The sequence below is a fragment of the Ahaetulla prasina genome, chromosome 2, assembly GCF_028640845.1.
Source record: "Ahaetulla prasina isolate Xishuangbanna chromosome 2, ASM2864084v1, whole genome shotgun sequence".
Lineage (NCBI taxonomy): Eukaryota > Metazoa > Chordata > Lepidosauria > Squamata > Colubridae > Ahaetulla > Ahaetulla prasina.
Window position 1 is genome coordinate 284,382,275 of NC_080540.1, and position 23,471 is coordinate 284,405,745.

At 38.2% G+C, this 23,471-nt stretch overlaps 1 protein-coding gene across 1 annotated transcript in view; it reads right to left on the minus strand.

Moving 5' to 3' along the window:
- The window catches only part of WDR7 (WD repeat domain 7), a 261,730-nt gene that overhangs the window by 56,855 nt on the left and 181,404 nt on the right, over positions 1-23,471 (minus strand). The window contains exons 24-25 of the mRNA XM_058168102.1: positions 14,472-14,658; positions 2,175-2,292 (exon numbers count right to left, since the gene is read on the minus strand). Coding sequence (XP_058024085.1) covers positions 2,175-2,292; positions 14,472-14,658 — 305 coding nt within the window. The remainder of the gene's footprint in view (positions 1-2,174; positions 2,293-14,471; positions 14,659-23,471) is intronic.

The following is a 23,471-nucleotide window of genomic DNA, read 5'->3' on the forward strand; positions in this document are numbered from 1 at the left end:
ATTTATAATCTACTTTTAATGACTCCATAATCCCTTGCGGGTTGTGGTCTGGGCAACTGAATGGAGCTGAGTGTTTACTGGCCGGGTGCCCTTCCTGTCACCAATGTGGAGTTATATTCAGCAGATATATTCTCACTGTGCCCAGAGAGAGAAATATCTGCCTCTACCTAGGATTGAACTCACAGCCTCCTGATTGTGAGGCGAGAGCTTCACCTCTAGGCCACTGCACCTCTCTAATTACCTACATTTATGTGGTTCATATATTACAAAAATGAATACAGTGTCTGTATAGTGGTAGGGAAGAACAAAGAGGCTAAAGCTGTATCATCATCATCATCATTATCATCATCATAGCCATTGTCTATACACTGCAAGATGGACAATCCTCTTTCGCTTGTTCCAATCAATACGGTCCTGAGCTTTCTTTTGCCAATTGGGCTCACAATACTTGCTGATGTCATCGATCCATCTTGTTTTAGGTCTCTTTTGTGGACGCTTTTTATTATTTATTTATTTTATTTATTTTATTTTATTAAATTTTTATACCGCCCTTCTCCCGAAGGACTCAGGGTGGTGTACAGCCGGAATAAAATACAAAATATATACAATTAAAAGAAATTAAAATAAACTATTACTAAACGGCCGGTAATTTAAAAGATTTAAAAATTTAAAATATTACTAAAACCCCAATTTAAAATCAACTATTTATGCCAATCCTGCTTGAATGAATAAATATGTTTTTATGTTTTTTATCAAGTGGGATCCACTTATTAATACATATTATTTTACAGGTAGTCCTTGACTTACAACAGTTCATTTAGTGACTGTTCAAAGTTACAGTGACACTGAAAAAAAGTGACCTATGACCATTTTTCACACTTACGAATGTTGCAGCATCTCCATGGTCACGTGATCGAAATTAAAATGCTTGGCAACTGGTTCATATTTATGACGGTGGCAGTGTCCCAGGGTCATGTGATCACGTTTTGTGACTTTCTGACAAACGAAGTCAATGGGGAAACCAGATTCACATAATAACCGTGTTACTAACTTAACAACTGCACTGATTTATTTAATAACCGTTGCAAGAATGTTTGTGAAATGGAGTAAAACTCACTCGCTTAGCCAAATAAATTTTGGGCTCAGTTGTGGTCGTAAGTCAAGGACTACCTGTATTGTCTTGAGTATTGGGAAGTAGACTAACTTGATTCTCCATAGTGGACCATTTACTTAGTCCTAGGAACAGCAATAAGAGGTAACAGGAATCTATCTTGTTTCCTAGTTGCATGACTCCACTCTAGATTTGTTGACCAGTTTTACTATAAAGTGACAAAAGAAATATTATGTTAAAAACAGTATCCCATTTTCATCTATAGTCGGCAATCTGTTGACAATCTAGAGCCCCCGAGACTCTAATAAATATGCACATACATTTGTTTTGGGGATATAAAGCCTGACCGAAGCATTATGGCATAGGGCCGGGTTACTTACGGGACCGTCTGCTGCCACCGATTGTCTCCCACCGACCCGTGCGCTCTCACAGGGAGGGACTCCTCAGGGTGCCGTCAGCCAGGCAGTGCCGGCTGGTGACACCCAGGGGAAGGGCCTTTTCTGTGGGGGCTCCCACCCTCTGGAACGAACTTCCCCCAGGACTTTGCCAACTTCCTGACCTTCAAACCTTTTGCCGCGAGCTTAAGACACATCTATTTATTTGCGCAGGACTGGACTAGAATTTCAAATTTGGTTTTAACGGGGTTTTATTATCTTATTGTAATTTTTAATATTTGGCTTTATTTAATAAGTTTTTTAATTGGTGTTTTATTTTGTATTTATATGTATGTTTTTATTAGGCTGTAAACCGCCCTGAGTCCCTTGGGAGATAGGGCGGTATAAAAATGCGATTAAATAAATAAATAAATAAATAAATAATTTTTCTCCTCTTTCCTATTTCAAAAAAACCCACATGTTTTGTGCAGAGGCATTGCAACTGGTGAGACGTTGAAATATACAACCTCTTGTACGCATGGATGCAAATTCAGATATCCATGAACTCCAGCCATTTTGAAAGGAAGGGGGGGGGAAAGCGAATAGTGCTCAAATGTTTCTTGTTGCTATACAATGAAGGCATTGTTCCTCCTGAAGGGAAGCACATGGGCAAAGGGTCTTCTGCTTACCTCCTTGGCAATAGTGGTGATGAAAGCGGGTGGCCTGGCCGTGGCAATGAGGGAGAGAGCGTGTCGTGCAGAGCGGGCGGAGTCCGCTGCTGGACTCAGAGGCAGCCCCATTTTGATGCTAATCAGAGATCAGACAAAGAAGGAAGGGTGGTTGGGGGGGGGGGGAGGAAGAAAAGAAGCATTAGAAATATAGACTGAAAAGATTAGACACAGCTTATAATGTCAGTTCAAGGTCAACGGGAGCACTCAAACAGTTAGAATATAATGGACTCCCAACAATGAGCAGTGATTAGAAGTCAGGGTGTTCTAGCAACTAATACAAAATCAAATAATTAACCGTGAAGATTGAAAACAGTATGTGCATCTGTCCAAAGTGTTAAAAAGGCCTTGTTAACAAATTATCTAGCTGTAGCACTGAATACATATCAAGAACTAAGATCAACACAAATGTATACTGCCACGCCAAAAAAACAACAACAACAATGCATTTTATATCTCAGCTGAAGCTTAAGACGCAGTGTGTACATAACCCTGCTGTTACTTATTGTTCTACCAGTCAGCCCATCATATTTTCTGGAATAGCTGACACTGGAACTACTGATTTTAGCATGGCCATCCTCTTTCCAAGTACAGTTATTCTTTTTTTTAAAAAGGTGCCATTCGTAGCAAATGCAGCCGTTGGAGCTGAAATCACTTACAGTACATTGCTGGGACAAATAAAAGACAAAATAACTGCTTCTTTCTCACATGTCCAATGAATTTACTCTGACATACTAAGACGGAGGAAACAGAAAATGTGCAAGTCTGATCAAATTCAAATGCTTCAATAGTAACAGATCAGAACTCTTATTCTACTGACTATGCAGTCATTAGGACTGCATTTGACCCTGTGGATGTCCCAAAGGTGCTTTTTCAGGAGGCAACTGGACTTTCTAGTTTTTTCTTCTGAAGACGTTTCAGTTCTCATCCAAGAAGCTTCTTCTGCTCACAGGATAGTGGGGAATGGAAGGGTTGAAAAAAAAGCACTTTTGGGACAACTATGATCTGGATGATTGAGAATCTCTACAGACTTTGACCCTGTGGATGACTTTACGTAGGTCTTTCCAAGTGGCATAGCCTGAGAGCCAAAAGCTAGCATGATAGGTGTAAAGAGCATTAAAAAACATTCTAGTTTTCCTTCCATTGTCTCAAAGGTGTTTTTCAAGAGGCAAATGGACTTTGAAGATGTTTCGCTCCTCATCCAAGAAGCTTCTTCAGCTCTGACTGGTTGGTGGGGAATTGGAATTCCCTACCATCAGCCAAACCTAAAGAAGCTTCTTGGATGAGAAGCGAAATGTCTTCAGAGAAAAACCAGAGTGTCTAGTTGCCTCTTGAAAAAGCACCTTTGGGACAATCATGACCTGGATGACTGAGAATCTCAGTCAGACATTTTCCCTCCATTGTGATCTGAAGTGTAGGTGTAAACCCATCCTCACAATCTTCAGTTTTTACTGTTTGATTTTTTTCAAACAATAGTATGTTCCCCTTCACACAGGAGGCCTGAGAATTGTAGGAGGGGGAAAGGCTCCCCAGGCAGCAGCCACAATATACACATATTGTGAGTTAGGGCCACATCTTAAGGACTTCCAGTGTCCATTAGCAAACTCCAGTGAATAATAATCGTTAGAGAACTTTGATCATGGGAACATTATTTGTGCTGGAAGGAACCTCATATATAAGTTTCACTTTAAAAAAATCAAACTAAGAAAATACTTAAAAGGAAAACGTAGGAGATCCCCAGACTGAGCCTGAAGGAGGGGTCAAATGTGTCATCAGTCTCAAGTCCCTTCGTGCCCAAAAGAGATCTAAGTCCAGCCCACCTTGAATTCTCTTATCTACTGCCTATTTGCTTTGACTGTTAGTAGTTCAGATTCTTGTAGAGAGCTTTAGCATACAATAAACCTATATTCTTTTGAATATTCTTTTGAAATGCCTGGACTCCTGATTTTCTGTGCTTGACAGGAAAGACAAGTTAGAGTGAATGTGTTTTCACAAATGAGGATAATAGATATAATCTTCTTTTTTACTTGGATATTTCAGAATTTCAGATGACCCTCATTGTCTAATTAGTCAGTAATACCTGTAGGTAGTCCACATTTACTGATTGTTTGTTCAGTGCCCAAAGTTACCATGGCCTGAATCAGGAGATTTACTGCCTGTCCTCAAAGTTACAGCTGTTGCAACATCTCTGCAGTCACACAATTGTGGGGTTTTTTTAGAACAAGTTTTTATTGATTTTTTTAGTTTCCTCCCCTACACACATATATGATTTATGAACAGAGTATTGGCCATATCATATCTTATACAATTCAATATATTCAAATATATTTTACTTAGTTACAATTTTTGCCAGAATATTCTTTTTTCATAGTTTTTATTCATTTCCTAATATTTCCTTGCTCATTTTATTAAGTCACATCTTCTTTCGCCCTCAAGTTCTAAATTCTCCATTTTTATTCGTGTTCATTCTCTTTCATTCTTTTTTTTTTAACTATTTTAATTTTTATCCTAATATATTCAAATATATTCGGGGTTTCCTTTCTTCCATTTTATCTTTTCCTTTTCACAGCAATCCTTTCTTCTCCTCTCACTCCTTTCCCTCCCTCCTTTCTTCTCTCCTCTCCTACTCTTTCTCTACTTCCCCTCCCTTTCTCCCCCTTCTCCCTACTTCCTCCCTATCTAACCTTCTCTCCTACTCTTATTTCCCCTACCTTTCCTCCTCTTCTCTTCCCTTTCTTCTTTCTCCCACTTTCTCCCTCTCCGTCTCTCTCCTTCTTCTTATCTCACTCCATTGCTGTATTTATTTTCATTTCAATATTTCTGGTGTCCAGACAACCCCGATTTTCTCATTTATCAGTCACACAATTGTGATTCCGGCACTTGGCAACCAATGTGCCGTACATTTGCAAATGATCACAGTGACCCTTTGTCACACAATCGACATGTACAACCTTTGCAGCAGCTCCTCAAAAGCCAAATCAATGGGGAAGCTGGTAGGAAGTCGCAAGTCACAGTCATGCGACAATACACTTAGCAACTTTGTGGTGATTCGCTTCACGACCACAGGCAGAACTGACAAAACGGACGTCACAAGAATATAGCCCATTATTCACAATAAAACACATGCTGTAAATTTTGTAATTTTTAAAGAGGCGTGCAATTTTTTTTACACTTCCTTTCCGAATTCGAATCTCTGTGAATATTTTCTCATCATTTTCTCCACACCAATAGGGTGATCTCTGTAACGTTAGATAGGGGCCAATTTTGAGAGGCAGAACGGAGGTGGGTGGATGCTGGGCAGAAACACCAGAAAGAAGCAATTAATTTAAAATGCAATCTCCTTAATGTACCTTTCTCGTGTTTTATGACGTTCAGAGCTATAAATAAATAAATAAATAAATCGGAATGTGTCCTTTTTCTTTTCCCCTCCTCCCTCTTCCTGATGGGAAGGCATAGATTTTTCTGAAAGCAACAGGCTCCTTATTAATTCATTAATGACACTCTCTAGTGTTAGTATGTGGCCAGAGATTAGCCCCCTCCTGTAGCTGAGCCAGCTGGTCTATCAGAGGCAGGCACACTGCCCTGAGACCACAGGGCCAAATTAAAAGCAGATGCAAAGCTAATATGAACAAGGGAGTGTTGAGTTGGTCCCTACAGTCAGATTTTTATTGAGGGATTTTTTTTAATTTTTTTTTTTTATTCCTCTGCATGGTCAATACAAAGAGCGCCTTCTGCGCAGGCAAGGTAGCTGCTATGCAGGGAACCTGCTGATGGTAAAAGTAATAAATGTCACTGTAGCTTGTATGTATGGATTTGGGCAAGGATCACGGGGACAATAGTGGAACATCTGCTGTGCAGAGAGAGAACTCGGTTCTGTCAAAGGGATCAGACGGCAGCCGAGAAGGCCTCCTCTGCAGAAGGCAAGCAAAAAGCAAAACCAGAAGAGTCAGTTGGGAGGATTGTGGGCTAGAGGTGCAAATAAATTGACCTGGGGCAAGGACAGTTTTCTTATATCCATCGGGCATTTATTTTTTATTCATTTATATCACGTCATTTATTATTTTTATAAATAATTCAAAACCCACACGATACAAGCATGCAGAGAATGGCTTCTGAATTTTTTCCGCCCAAAACTCTTTACCAGACACAGTCTATATGAGATACATGTACGCTCTTCTGTGATAAAGTGACACCTCATATTTATGTTTGTGGGTGTGGGTGTATTTCAGTGGTGAAATCCAAATTTTTTTACTACCGGTTCTGTAGGCGTGGCTTGGTGGGCGTGGTGTGGCTTGGTGGGAATGGGCAGGGGAAGGATAGTGCAAAATCCCCATTTCCACCCCACTCCAGGGGAAGGATACTGCAAAATCCCCATTCCCACTCCATTCTGGGGCCAGCCAGAGGTGGTATTTGCTGGTTCTCCAAACTACTCAAAATTTCCACTGCCGGTTCTCCAGAACCTGTCAGAACCTGCTGGATTTCACCCCTGGCGTATTTCTGTTCTCTCCTTATGCATTTAGGTGTGAATATGCACTGGGGAGCATGAATGAAGCCTAAGATGATTAGAAAGGGAAGAAAGCTAAGAATGGATGAGTCAACAGCACTGTGAACCTCTATCCAACTGACTGCTGCATAGGGATGTGCTGGGGGGAGTTTTTCTACAATATTTTCCCTGGCTGGCCTCAGATGAATCTGGTCCGCTGCTTTTTCTTTCATTAGCTTTTCCCACCACAACAAAATTTATCCATTCTGTTCAGTTTCTAGATGGGGTTAGTGAACCTGGTAAACAGCAACAGAAGTATTGCAAGGTATATGAGTCACCAGAGGTACCAGGTTGCTTACCATTTCTTTAAAATATTGTCAATCTCTCAAAGCAAAGGAAGGGAGGGAGGCAGGAGGGAGGCAGGAAGGAAGGAAGGAAGGAAAGAAGGAGGGAAAGGAGGAAGGAACAATGGAGTGAGAGAGAGGGAGGAGGAAGGGTGTGTGTGTGGGAGGAAGGAAGAAAGGAAGGAAGGAAGGAAAATATATGTTAGTTCTTGAATCATGGGCATAATTCTCAAATGGAAAGCTCATTATGAATTGGTAAAATTCTAAAGTAATTCCACTACAATTTGTAAAGTTTCCATGGTAGCAAGTCAGACATAAAGTACTGAAATTTGCATATATCGTAGTGCTCTATTATTAACTCACTGAAGTTTCTATGAGAAAAATCGTGGATTTTACTCACGATCCTTTCATTCCCATTTGAAAATACTATAGCTTGACTTAATGCCAAATGATTGGTTTTTCTCTGGTTAGGCAATCCCAGAAGCATATAACTATTAGAATTTTACTTTTCTTAAATTTAGGCTTCCAGAGTGCTTCTCATATTCAGATACATTTTGGTACTTTTCCTTCTTAAGGAATCTTGCACATTCCTGGCTTTAACTGGTGATTTTAATGTGAAAATGGAAAGATTTCTGTTTTCTTAGAGCTCTCTTGAAAGAAACAGAAGTAAAACAAGAAATAATACAGGCAAATTCCTTAGGTTAACCCAAATATCTAAATTAATAAATACATTTTGCTGCTTAATTACACAGTAGTGCATTGGACAAACTGCATCCAAGTAAGATGAATTAAACTGCATTCTTATAACTGCAAATTGTGGGTCAGGACAATTTCTATAATCTCTTTAAGCATAGAATCAAAGCTTAATTAATACTAGTTAAAGACTCTTAATTCTTGGGTGCAGTTAACATGTTTTCCATAATTTTAACCTTTCTGGAGAGGAAGTTGAGGTGGCGTGTAGGTGGAAATGGAGGAGATGGCAGGGAGAAAGAACTGCCAAAGTGCAAAGAAGAAATTCAAAGGTCTCCACACTACAGCTTAGCAATGTATTTTATTCAACACTTGTGCACGCACACGCACGCACACACCAAACACACAAAAAGATAAACACTGCATGTGTTTTCCTTTGTCAATAAATGTGAAGTGATTTTTTTTCCCCCTCCGCCTCAGAACCACACGCTCGACATAAAAGCTCCTTTATAAACCATGCTTAACATCACAGACAGAAGTGAGGCAGCTGTGCGCTGTTATTGTGTGCACGGTAAATCAGGCACAAAAAAGGGGCAGCTCAGCAGGGCATCGGGAGGGTAAGATGGACACTTAACCCCCTGTACACATTGTTGCTCCATTTCTTTCCCTCTTAAGTCCCTCTGCAGCCACTACAGTACCTGTCACGGATGTAACAGGCCATTTTCAATCTAAATCTTGTTATGGATTAATAAGCAAACACTTTCTCGCTTATTATGCAATTTATCATGATGAAAATTGCATTGGTCTCCTCAAGGCTACATGCTGATACATTCATTTATTCAGCAGCTCTGTATACAGAGAGCAATACTAATCTTTATGACAGCTAGAGGTATAGCAGGGAGCCTAAAACAGCATCTTGAAGAACTGTACTTTGTCTTTATGGAAGCTCTGCTCAGAACAGGCTCCTACAAAATCTTACATGCACACGAGCCTAGCTCTTCCCTAAGGAGACAAAAATATTTTACTTTCGCAATACACAGCTCGGTGGTAATAACATACACTTATTTCCCGTTTCACCGAAACCAGAAATTAAATAGTGATAGATGCCTTACGATTTATCCTTGCCTGATATCAGCATCCTTTGAGGATTTCAGACAATGTCCAAGTTTGTTTAAGGAAGGTAGCTGGAATGTTCAACAACACCAACACCACAAGAATAAGGCAATATAAAGGAACACCATTGCTGAATTGGAGAAAATAAGCTGCCCTCAATGTTTTGGGAACGGCACATATGTCCTCTATATAAAGTGGGTAATTTAATAAAAGGATCGCATCTAGGAATCAAAATTTCTGCCAATCAAAATTTAAAACCTGCATTTTCATTTGCGTTCATATAGCTTCAACTTCATATAAAAACATATGTTGAAGCTATGACTTCTTTGAGGAAAACAATTGGAAAAGGTTGATTTGCCCTCAATTAACAGAGACTTAACAACTATCTTACAAACTTTAAAAATCTGAAAGAAAAAAGCATATCAAATGAGTCAGATGGAAATGACTGAAAACTTATTAATAAATCCTTTTTAAATCATAACAAAATTACTTTACATGATGGGACATCATCATTATCAAAGAAGCTTTAGAATATAATTTTTAGGCAAATGTTACACAGATAAAAACATAATTCTTGTCCTAGAGATGATATTTCAGTCTCTTTTTTTCTAAGTACCGTATATACTCGAGTATAAGCCGAGTTTTTCAGCACGTTTTTTGTGCTGAAAAACGTCCCCTCGGCTTATACTCGAGTATATACGGCTTATACTCGAGTTTTTTTTTTTCTTCTTTTTTTCACATTATACCGGATGGCGCAAACTTGGCGGGCTTTTGCATTAGCGCGGGGAAGCCCTGCCGGTGCAGTGAGAGGGTGGGGCGGGGGAGCCGCCAGCCTTCTCGGCTGAGGGAGGGAGGGTTTCCCCGACCGGTAGCTGCCTCATTTCCCACCCTCGGCTTATACTCGAGTCCCCAGTTTACCCCAGTTTTTTGGGGTAAAATTGGGGACCTCGGCTTATACTCGGATCGGCTTATATTCGAGTATATACGGTAAGTAAGTAAGTATGTAAGTAAGTAAGTAAGTAAGTAAAAGATATTAAGTAAGTAATATCAAATGATAACACTCTATGAGATCCAGGCAATAATCTTCAATTTTACATTAGTTTACTCAAAAGGTTTATAATGACCTTAATGATTTCTACTTCATGACTCTTCTAAATTTATTTTTAATATTGTATTTTTATGCATTATTTCCTGTTTTGTGATTCTGAGCATACGCTAAAAATCAGGGTAGAATGTTTAAATATAATTAATATTAATGAGCAGCATCATTGTACTATGTGTTAAATAATTCAGAAAAGGGACAAAGACTCAAATTAGATAAGCTATATTAGTTATCTATGTTGGCAAAAACTTTAGCTGAATTGGAGAACTCTTAGATAAAGAAGCTTAACATTGAACATCAGGACTTGAGTGCATTTTTGGAAGACAATGAAGAAAAACCACAATAAAAAACCTACTTACTTGAGGTTTTAAAACGTTTTCTGACATTTTAGAACAGACTGAAGAAATTTGGTAACAATCAAAATTGTGTTTTATTAGATACAAGTATCTAAACATGAGGCACACCTTAGTTATGCAGGAATGAAAGGGAAAGAAATAAAACTCAGCATATGACTTTCTCTCCCTAATTCCCTAGAGGGAAATATTACTTTTAAAATACAAAATACATTTCAGTATTATTTTTTATTATGTCTTTTATCTAGTATAGTAAAAATTGACCAAAATTTTTATGTTTTATTGGGCAAGAGTTAAGCACTCAGATAATTCAAATTACAGAGAATAATAATTTTAAAAAGCTTTTATTACCATCATCATGGAAAATATTTTTTCATAGCTCAGAGGATGTGAGCAGAAGGACAATGATCAATTTTTCCTTCCTCCAGAAAGCAGGAAGATACTTAAGTAAAAATATAATTTTTTGCACAATTAGGCTGAAAACTCTTTGGAATGGCTTGGTACATCTAATCGCTGTGATAACTGCACAATATTTTTATATCTTTGTCTATGAAAAATTCTTTTTTGTTTCTTTTGATTTTATAGTTTGATTGATTTTTCTTCTCAAGAATTTATTATTTTTTTAGATTTGCCTATTTATCAGACACTAAATGTTTACATGTTCAAGGCAGCACATTTTAAGAGATGATACTGAAATAGTTTATATACGTGGACCAGGATAATTTTTACTACTTTTTAAATTCCTCTGATTAGGTTCTAGCATTAGACATAATGCATATTTAATTTTTTGGTTGCATTAGGCATAGATTAAATGCAAAAAGAAGTTATCTAAGTTTGATTTTACAATAGTAAGAAAACACACACATGTGGATACATGCAATTATGCCAGTATTGTTGAAAAATTAATATGTGTGGGTTTTTTTCAACTGTTATTGCAAATAAGATGATTCTTCTTACTGTACTTTTTCTGAATTAGAAATACTGCTATGATAAGTTTTTTTAAAAAATAATCATACTTCATAATAGTACCTTTAGTCTACAAAAGAAAATCTACCTTTAGCCTACAAAAGAAGAATGTTACACCGTTAATAGTTTTGGAAACAGACTGAGTTTTGATCATGGTTTATGATTATATCCACTGTGCTATCACATTAATAAAGTAAAGAGTAACGATAGATCATGACCCTCTTCATACATCTGATATACTCTCCATATATAAAATGGAATGCGTTTAACTTTTCTGCAAATTGTACATAGATGGATCTTATCCACGGGTTTAATATACCTTGTTTCACATATCTCAAGTTGATAAACAAAGATCAGGTTTATATATCAGTATTGGTTTTTCTTATATTCACTGCTTTGTCCATACTTGCAGGGATTGCTTTTCCAGATGCATTAAAGATATTTTTAAGGATTGCAATTAAATAATCTCTGTCATGTTTCTCTGTTTGGTTCTCCTTGTTTGTTTGCAGTGGATATTGTGGGTTGCGACAGCTGGTGTTCTTTGGAGTGACCAGCCAGACTGGTATGGAAGGAGCTCCACAAGCAATTTGTAGGCAACACCAGCATCCAGTGACACAATCTGGGAGATGCCTCCAGTGAGATTGTCAAAGGACAAACCCTAACCCTAACCCCCCCCCTCCAAAAATAAAAACAATTCACAAGGAAGCTCTACAGAGCCCCACAATTAATTTGACCCAGTGAAGTCTGCCACAAATAAGTAAGAAGGAATAGAAAATAGAGATATTGTAACTGATAACCTCTACAGAAGGAAGAGGAAGGAGTACACAGAGTGGCAACTGAAGTTTTTCTGAAAGTAATCAGAAGCTCTCTGGATATTTGAAAGCTTTCATTAATCTGATTTTTAAATTTGTATTTCCATGAAAGAGTAATCTAGAACAATGTTCTTGGTTTTAAAGAAAAGATTTTTAGAAAATAACACATACACAAAACTTATCTCTGTGGATTTATTCATCCTCTGTAGAATGTTATATTGCTAAAATGTAACTACTTCAAACAGATTTGAGTGTATTTTTAATAGGAAAAAAAAAAGGATGGGCATATTCTTATAAATTTCTCTTTACAGTAAATATGCATATTCATTGTCACTGAAGGACAAGCACGATGTATATATGAATTAATGAGCTTAACGTTGCAAGATCCAACTGCAGGTCATGAAACAAATATAAATATAAAACAACAGAGAGAGGGAGAGAAGTTTCTCCATTGCTATATTTAACAAAATAACAATGACATGCCATCAAAAACCAACAAGATGAAGCAAATTCTATTTTAAGTAAAATAGAAAAGATACAGGGAATGTGCAGTTTAGACTCCTGAGGGATATGAAAAGTTTATTCCCTACTTGTCTCAACTCACATGCAAAATTAAATAGATAAACCATTATTTATTTGCTTAAGATTAATATGTTCACATGCTCTCTCTTTCTTTCTACCTTTTCTTTCTGATTTCATACAGTAGAAAAGCTATCATGGCTTTCTTATGAAATCTAAACCAGAGGTCTCCAAGTTACCTTGGCCACTTTAAGACTTGTGGACTTCAACTCCCAGAATTCCGCAGCCAGCTTTGCTAGCTGAGGAATTCTGGGAATTAAAGTCCACAAGTCTTAAAGTAGCCAAAGTTGGAGACCCCTGGTCTAAACCATAAATGTAGGATTGAACTGTTTCCTAGAAACCAGGATAGCATGACTAAATTTTCTGTGGGAGGAAAGGAATGAATAAGACGCATAACACTCAATTGGAGAAGAGTATTTCAAATGAGTAAACCAAGATTGTTTTACTTTTGACTTTGACATCCTGGACATAAATCCTCACATCCTGGACATAAACTGTTTCAACTCCTACCCTCAAAATGACACTATAGAGCACTGCACACCAGAACAACTAGACACAAGAACAGTTTTTTCCCGAAGGCCATCACTCTGCTAAACAAATAATTCCCTCAACACTGTCAGACTATTTACTGAATCTGCACTACTATTAATCTTCTCATGGTTCCCATCACCAATCTCCTTCCACTTGTGAATATATGTCTGTAACTTTGTTGCTGGCGATCCTTATGATTTATACTGATATATTGACCATCAATTGTGTTGTAAATGTTGTACCTTGATGAACGTATCTTTTCTTTTATGCACACTGAGAGCATATGCACCAAGACAAATTCCTTGTGTGTCCAATCACACTTGGCCAATAAAAAATTCTATTCTATTCTATTCTATTCTAATATGGGGACAATAAGGAGTTTCTCACGGGACAAATGAATTGAGTCAATTCTGGCTACAGAGATAGTTCTGAAGGTAGCTTGGCACCACCAAGCCGTATATGGCTTTGTAGATTGAAACAAACACTTTGAACTTTACCCAGAAGCAAATGAGAAGCCTGTGAAGGGTCTTGAATCACTGTTCTAACCTAGGCTTCCTTAAAAAGCATGAAGCAGAGTCTTGGTCCCGGCAAAACCCCTTTTATTTACACAACTGCAAATTCCTTTCATTCACAGTCAGCAAGGCTTGGCAAACAGTCTTTCAGAGGAATATTTATCAACACAAACCTTATCTCACTTCGAAAGCTGCCAGATAACTGGTTTCCAAGCACAGAGTAAGGCAAAACTTGGCACAGAGTCTCTTAAGAGTCACGAACAGAACTTTCCACTCTTGAAATGACCAACCGAACAAATTGTTTCCTGCAAAAGCCCACTCCCCATTCGCTCTTCTTTTGTTTCCTATGGGAGGGGCCAATCACCTCCAAGGTGTGGCTTTACTCCCAAGTCAACCCTGCTTTCTGAGTTGTTCTTGTCTTCTGGCAGCTCTGTGCATGCACACACTGGGAACAGGCTCCAGCTGTTCCTCTGCCTCACTGCTGTCTAGCTCCCACTCTGTCTCTGATGCAGAGCCCTTGTCCGAGCTTTCTCCAGCTCCTAGGATTGGCCCTTGTTCCTCCCCAACCTCCTCACTGTCCGACTGTGGTGCCAGCTCTGCTGGCCTCCAGCGGGCCACAACAACAACAAGGTGAAATGTGCTCATGGAAGTGACAATCAATCAGAAACTGGACCATTGCAAACGTAATGCAAATGTCCCCATCAAAAACAAGGGAGGCCTGTCAAACGTAAAACATTTCTCCTTTTTAATCAAATAAAGGGATAAACGCTTACTTTGAAAGTTGCTTTTCGGCATCTGCACAGAGTTCCAAAAGGCCCATCAGCACAGCAGACACGTCCATGTAAGGCTCCCACACTGTGAACCCTCTTCCTATGAGATCAATGGCAGTTCTTCGAATGGTGCTGTGAGGAGGAAGCTTCGGACTGGGAGGTTGCAGCAGAAGGTAGGTTAAAGCTTTGCCTGCCAAACAAGACATGTTAGGTTAGGAAAACAAGCTCTAAATGTCGGATATTATGATTTGGGCAGATTGGAAGCTTATGGGGTTACTGGTTAAGAGTTCCTCTATCCAGTTTGCTAACTGGGGCCAATAGTAAAAATGCAGCTCAGGTAAGAATGTATGTATGTATTTATATGTGTGTGTATTTATGTATAAAAATAATGGAAAGCAATTCCTTCTTATACCCCATGAGTTGCAATAAGCTATATGTACAGTCATTTGCATTGTGGGAGATGGTGATGTATCCATACAGTCCTGTCCTATTTTGGTGATTCTATGGGCCAGGTCTCTCCACATATTCCGATTTTGCACTGCTTTGTTGTTTTTTCTATGCTCTGGCTGGTGTCAGCTTTGATGATGTCCAGCCATCGTGTTCTTTGGTGGCCTGTTTTCCTTTTACCATTAACTCTTCCAAACATAATTGTGTGAGAGAAGGGATTCTCACAGCATATTAATGCCAGTATAAAATTCAGCTCTATCTTTCTCCAACCCAGCAACCTTAGAATGTGCAGAATTAAAAATCACATAATCCATGATTTTAGGATTAGAATTCAAGGTATCTCTCAATTGAATTGAGTGGCGGGGGGGAAAGCTTAATTAGTCTTCATTTAAGAACTGGGAGATAGAGAGATTGAAATAAAATGACAAGCAGAAGGCTAAATCTGAGATTTCTTTCAACCTGACTTTTACTTGCTGTATGAAAATTGCTGGGAGTCAGAAAGTTTTGCTTACCTACTGAAAATAACTCAAACATATACCAACAACTCTGACCATTTCCGATTTAAAAATTCTTTTCGTACGATTGGAAAATCTTTAGAGCAAATAATTAATAAAAATCTCAAGAGAATGTAAACAAGGGTGCCCTTATAGACATGGCTGTTCAATTTTTTGTTAAAAGAATTAAATAAGGTAAGCCACAACTAATCCATTATCCATCTCTAAACTCAATTTCCTTTCTCTGCTAATTTATCAAAAACAAAAATTTCACTTGTAGAAGGCAAAAATGGGCTTTTGGACTAGTGGGCACACTTATTTTACTTTTTTTGTTCTTTTACTGTTTTATGATGTTTTATTTTAGGTCCGTGTTGTGAATTGCCCAGACTTGTGGTTTTAAGATAGCCAGACAAACACATCTTTTAAATAGATAAATAAATAAATAAGAAATAAATAAAAATGCAATTAATTTTGAGACTTGCCTAGTTATTAATAGCTATCATCTAAATGTGGGGAGTTGTAAACTGGTAGAGAATGTTTCTTAACCAAACCTTCCTGCCTCCCTATTCTTTTTCCTTACAAAGTGGTGGCAATTGTGGCAGGGACCACATGTACCCCATGGGTACCTTCCAGTTTTCTGAAATGCTTCAGAAAACTAAGCAACTATTTAAAAATTAGAGCACAGAGTTTTTACTTCAAGATCTCAAATCAACTATTATTAGACACCCATCCCAGTTATTACTTATCAATAGGGGGTAGCTAGAAAACGTACATTAAAACTCCTGATCATAATAACTATTCCACATAGCGATAGCACATAGACTTATATACCGCTTCACAGGGCTCTCTAAGCAGTTTTACAGAGTCAGCATATTGCCCCCAACAATCAATCTCATTTTACCGACCTCGGAAAGATAGAAGGCTGAGTCAACCTTGAGCCTGGTGAGATTCGAACTGCCAAATTGCAGTCAGCCAGCAGTCGGCAGAAGTAGCCTGCAGTACTGCACTCTAACCACTGCGCTACCTGCGGCTCACGGTTTAAACACCTCGTTACATAGTTTAAACTTCCTAGAGAAAAGGATTCCCAATTGATTTACAAAAGATCAACACATCACTTGGATGGGGAAGGAAAAAAGAAAAAAGTACTTTAGCACAAGTGGGTTGCAAAGTTTGAATATTGTTCCATTTGAACAAAAAGTATTACACTCTTGCAAGGGAATAAATAATTCAGAAAAACTAGAAGCTGGGTTGTTGTTGTTTTTTCAACCAAACAAATGGAGTGTCACTGTGTTCTGCACTTGGCTGTGCTTTAGCCTGCTGGGATGGTAGGTGAGTGCTGCTGTTGAATAATAAAACTGATTTCAGAGACATCAGTTGAATTTCACCCGGCTTAAAGTTGCTGAGACTATCATCATATAGGTAGTCCTCGAATTACAAACACCATTATTGGAACCATTTTTGATTTATTTATTTATTGTTTAAATTTCTATACCGCCCTTCTCCCAAAGGACTCAGGGCGGTTTACAGCCAAAGTAAAACAATTAATACAAAAATTAAAACCAGTTTAAAAAGGAAAATTTAAAATTGGCTTTTTTATTATGGCATAGAACCATATTATGGCATAGAACCATAATTTCTATTAATAAGCAAGATGGTTATTAAGTGAGTTGCACCTGACTTTACAACTGCTATGGTTGTTAAGTGAATCACTGCAGTTGTTAAGTGAATCAGGCAGTCGTTAAGCAAATCCAGTTTCCCCTATTGACTTTGCTTATCAGAAGCTAGCTTGGAAGGTCGCAAATGATGATCACATGATGCTGGGATCCTGCAATTGTCATAAATATCTGCTGGTTGCCAAGAGCCCAGATTTTTAACACGTGACCGTGGGAGAGACTGCAACAGTTGTAACTGCAAGGACAAACCATAAATAACATTTTTTCACTATTGTTGTAACAGTCATTAAACAAATGGTTCTAAGTTAAGGACTACCTGTATTATGAGGAACAGCAGGCTGAGAAGAATACAGTACAGGCCTTCCTCGAGTTATGACCACCATTGAGCCCAAAATTTCTGTTGTTAGGTGAGACATTTGTTAAGTGAATTTTGCCCCATTTTAAGACCTTTCTTGCCTGAGTTGTTAAGTGAATCACTGCGGTTGATAAATTAGTAACCCAGTTGTTAAGTGAATCTGGCTTCCCCATTGACTTTGATTGTCAGAAGGTCTCAAACAGCGATCACATGACATAGCAATGGTCGTAAATGTGGGCCAGTTGCAAAGCGACTGAATTTTGATCCCATAATCATGAGGATGCTGGTAAGGTCATAAGTGTGAAAAACGGTCCGAAGTCACTTTTTTCAGCATGGTTGTAACTTTGAACGGTCACTAAGTGAACTGTTGTGAATTGAGGACTACCTGTGTTTGTTCTTTGACAAAAAAGAAAAATATTCATATTGTCCCTTTTGAAGCAGCAATATTTCAAAACCAACCCAGATTGGATCTTGCAATATAAAAAGCATGCCAACTATGAACATGGAGGTTTTTAAAAAATTCCTTTCATTGCTTAGTCATGTTGCTTATTCTACCACTGACTGGTAATCTATAATTAATATAGATTAAACATTTAGGAGAACATTCTTGTACACCATACATTTTTTGGACCTCTTTTTAGAAGTAGGTTACAAGAACCCCTTTAAGAACATAAATGATGGCATAACTCTTCTTCACAGCACTGTTCAAAGGTTGTTTTTGCTGGCCTCTAATTGCCCTTAAAGCGCCTGAGGCTTTGAGCATATTATCTAAGATAGAATTTTATAGAAGCATTAGTATAAAAATTAGTGTCATTTTGAGTTTAGAATAGAACAACAGTTGGAAGGGACCTTGGAGGTCTTCTAGTCCAACTCCCTGTTTAGGCAGGAAACCCTACACCACTTCAGACAAATGGTTATCAACATCTTTTTAAAAACTTCCAGTGTTGAAGCATTCACAACTTCTGGAGGCAAGTGGTTCCACTGATTAGTTGTTCTGAAATTGTTAGAATGGTGAGATAGAACAGTCAGCATCGTGGGCATCCTTCCCCCCTAGCTAAAGGGCCATGCTAATGTTTGGTTTAAACAAACAAAAAGACTAACCAACCAACCAAATATCTTTCAACATTGAAATTTCAACTCCCAGAAATCTCATCCAAGAAGTTCTGAGTGGAAGGTGGAGAATGGAAGGATGTCTGCAAGGAGTATAAATCCTCCCATTCCCCTTCATCCAGTCAGAGCTGAAGAAGCTTCTTGGATGAGAAGTGAAATGTCTTCAAAGAAAAACCAGAAAGCCCAATTGCCTCTTGAAAAAGCACTTTTGGGACTACTTATCTACTTTCAAACTGCTAGGTCAGCAGGAGCTGAGCGTGTGACAGGAGCTCACACCGCCCCACTAGCAGAAATGGGTCTCGAACATGAGCGTGCCGATTGTCAACCCAGTGTTTTAACCTCACGAGTCTTTGCAATTTAAAGAATTGTTCTCTCCCTCTCCTACTGCTCTCCCCCAACCCCACAGAACAGAAATAAAAGATAATTACAATCCACTGCAAAATTTCCTCCAACATGAATTTCCTATCCATAGTACAAGCTGAGCCACAGCCAAAGTCCAATTTCAAATTTCAATAGCAGGAGCACCTTTCTCTTTTGAAATAGTTTTAATTCCAGAGGCAAGAATAGCCTTATACCTACTGGTATTCTGGAAGACTGGGAAGACCTAGCTTTTTAGGAGAGTATAGGATCGTGATGGCGAACCTTTTCCAGACTGTGCCCAAATTTGCACCCTATGACTATCATTAAGTGTTGTAAGTGTTGTACCATGATGAAGGTATCTTTTCTTTTATGTATACTGAGAGCAATTCCTTGTGTGTCCAATCACACTTGGCCAATAAAAAATTCTATTCTATTCTATCCTAAAAAAAAGCATGCCTGAACCCCCAAATGCAATGCGCCCCACTCCCGCGTATGCAAGCACACCACCCACATGCCCCCACCCCACGCATGTGCACCCCACCCCTCTGCACATGTATGCCCCCTGTATGTATGCATGGTTGTGCACGCCCCTGTATGCCCCCGCCACATGTGCATGCGTGGCAGAGACCTGACAACCAGCTGGCTGGCGGGAGGTATGCGTGCATGCGCTGTGGAGCTGAACTGGGGTGACAACTCACATGTCCACCGAGAGAGCACTGTGTGCCACCTGTGGCACATGTGCCATAGGTTCACCATCATGGGTATAGGTGGAATGGAACAATTGTTCCAAAATAATGGCCTTCATGGAAACAAATGGCTGACATCGTTATTAAGTTTTTCTTTGTTTGCGTTAAACCATCCTTTTCTAACCTTAATTACCAAATCAAAGTTTTATAAATTGCTCAGTGCCAGCAATCTGGAGTGGCATAAATGTCTGTGTAAGAAACAATTCCTTCCATGTTTTACTCTTTCTTCCTTATTTTGTATAGTAACTATCAAAAATTACTGGGATCCAACTTTTTATGATTTGTTTTTTTCAAATGTTTCTCTCCTGAACTATGAGAAAGACAAGGGTTCCCCATCCCCACCCTGAGAAGTTGGAAATAAAGACTGGAAATAAAAATAAATAACGTGGCGGGTGGGGGGATGTTACTTGGAACCCTGACATTAAGATTGGTAGAATTGAATGAATGATGACATGATCCAACTTGATCAAACTGACTCACCTATCACTAGGGTTTGGCTGGATCTTGATCGTATCTGCAAATATTTCTTGCATTCTTAAACCACATTCTTTCCAAATAAAACTTTCATAAAAATATTGGATGCAATGGCCACGTTTATTTATGGATTTAGAAAAAGGTCACAGCTACCTTAAAACCAACAAAATTGAGTGAGATGGATTTGGACTGCCATAATGATAAAATGAAACACAGACCTGCTCAAATCTGGATTCATGTCTTCACAATGTTCTTAGGGACATTATACAGAAGAAAACTAAATAATAACAACCATGTTACAGTCGCAAAATCTGCCCTTAAGAGAATATTGCATCATACTAAGGAAAGGAGAGATCCAGCCCAAGTCATTTTACTGGCCTACCCAAGACTAAGTGCATAATTATGGAAGAATTATCATCATCACCATCCACCACCATTGCTCTCATCTACGAGAATAAAAAGACGACGGCTTAAAGAATAAATAATGTATTTTCTGCATCTAAGAACTGCTGTCTGAGTCAGCCAACAGTAAGATTGTAGAGATGCTGAGCTGAAGCTGGAATTGATTGCAGATCCTTAGAACAAAAAATATTTTATTAATGATGGTGGCATCAGAGAAAGTACCGAAGACGAGACTCATAAATGGTTGTGTGTTGATGGGTTTCTTTGCAGAAAAGAATAAGTAGAAACTTGCAGAATGTTAGGGGATACATGAACTGTTAGTTCTTATAGAAGTACTATAAGGATTTTCTATTTAGATCTGTCTTTGCAGATTATGCTAGCAGCTGTAACTGGAGGCAATTTTTAAAAGCATTTAGAATAGAATAGAATAGAATAGAATAGAATAGAATAGAATAGAATAGAATAGAATAGAATTCTTTATTGGCCAAGTGTGATTGGACACACAAGGAACTTGTCTTCGGTGCATAAGCTGTCAGTGTACATAAAAGATATAAGTGATAATCATGATCATAGTCATCACTGTCAAACTATTACTAAATCTGAACTACTATTAATCTTCTCATCGTTCCCATCACCCATCTCCTTCTACTTATGACTATATGACTGTAACTTTGTTGCTTGTATTCTTATGATTTATATTGATATTGACTGTTTCCTGATTGCTTATTTGTACCCTATGACTATCATTAAGAGTTATACTTTATGATTCTTGATGAACGTATCTTTTCTTTTATGTACACTGAGAGCATATGCACCAAGACAAATTCCTTGTGTGTCCAATCACACTTGGCCAATAAAAACTTCTATCCTATCCTATCCTATCCTATCCTATCCTATCCTAAATACATTCATCATGAATCATAAGATACAACACTTAATGATAGTCATAGGATATTAAATAAACAATCAAAATCATACTAGGAAACTAAATATAACTAAATAAATCGTAAAGATACAAGCAACAAGGTTATAATCATTTAGTCATGATTTAAAACCAATCCTTTACTCTCTACTTTCCTTTCTCGGTATACCTATCTAGGTTTTACAAATGGGGCTCTCCAGAAGCTCAAAACTGACCTTTAATTTCTATCTGTTTCTGCCTTGTCCAGTTTTCTTAAGAGATATCTACATTGGGCTTCCATTCTCTAACAGACATCATTTTCATTCAAGCTTGGTTGTTTCCATTGAGGTTTCATGGATGCCAATTGTTTTTGCTTTATATCTCTATGAAGACATGGGAGGTATAAAGCACTTTTCTTATGTTTGGTTTTCCACAGATAACAAATGCAGCCCACATTTTCGTTTATTCCATCGGCATTAATAGCTATATTTGGTTAGAAGGAGTGACTGGGAATCTTCCAATCCTTACTGTGTCACTTCATCAGCTCTCAGCCTGTTAAATGCAAAATTAATTAGGTCTACTTTTCACATCTCTTCCTCCCCCTTCCTCTCCTCTTTTAAACAGAGGGGTAACCTATACACAACACAAGGCCTCTGCCATATTCATTTCCATCTCCAAATTATGGGTACTCAAATTGTGATAATGAATCTTGTCTTGGATTACTTTCATTTTCAAATGAAGCCCATTGAAATAATGAACTGCAGCAATCATCCATTAGTAAAATGTGAATGTTGGGCTAAACAAGTAACTTTCCTAGATAAATGTAATTGATCATTACTGTGATTCTATTATACAGTATGCTTTTTAAAATATCATTCATTTAGCTACTTATTGCTGTGGTTGAGACAAAGTATTGATTTTTATGTGTTTTTCCCCCCCTTCTCTTACAGGCAGTTCTCAAAGCTCAGCTCTGATTTTTTTGTTTGTTTACTGAACAAACTGCCTGCCATTTATTTAGTAGCTGAGAGGGAAGCTAGCCAATCAAAAAATCTGCCCAAATTTAACCTATGGAAAACTTGGGCTATTTTTCCAAAAGAACAAGAAACCGGGTCTTTGAATTCCGTACCAAACCTGCGTTTTAATTTATGAAATACTCCTCTCGCAAACGGCTACTATGGAAGTAAAGGAAGCCTGTCTTTGAAGCATATGAGAACGAACACCAACTCCGTACTGGCACACTAGATATTTCTCCTTGTCAACATTTATCTTGTTTAAACTGAGCTGGGAGGGAAGGGAGGGAAAAAAAAAAGGTGAACTAAACAAAAGTCACTCTGCTGCCCACTTCTCAGCCTTGGACATCTTTGTTTAAGGTTTGACTTGGCTTACATGAACGAATTAATATTGACAAAAACATCAACTAAGCTAATGAGTTGTTAGTTAAGGCAATAAACATGTCACATTAGAGTCAGCGCAGTGAAGAGGTAATTAGCCCTAGAAAAGCTGCATTGCGATCCTTTGCTCTTAACCTTTGAGTCCATTATCTAGTGCTAAAATAGCAGCCTCCATGCCAGTACAGTCCAGCAATACACACCAGCCTTGGTACAGTAGCCAAGGACTGCATTAGCACGGATCTACTGGGCCTGGCGCCTTTAGTTATTTACCCAGGGTTTATTTACAAGTTTATTATCGTAGCTCGATATAAATTGCAATAAGGCTGCGGACATTGGCAGATCTGGAAAAAAGAAAAAAATGGCAGAGAATGACAAGGAAAATGTTTCTGCATCCGCACACTCTGAGTAAACAGATGAGTAAAAATGTTGAAAAGATTCACTATTTTTCTGATTGGAGAAAGAGTCAGATTTTCTATGTGAAAGAAGGGTATTTTGGGTGGATACAAATAGAAGTCAGAACCATGTAGAAACTCTTACTGAAAGAGTATATAAAAGCGGCAGAAGTATAAAGAAAAACTTAGCAGAAATATAACATTAAAGGTGAAAAGTTTCCTAAGTTTCTTTTACACAGAATATTTCAGTTTTTTGTA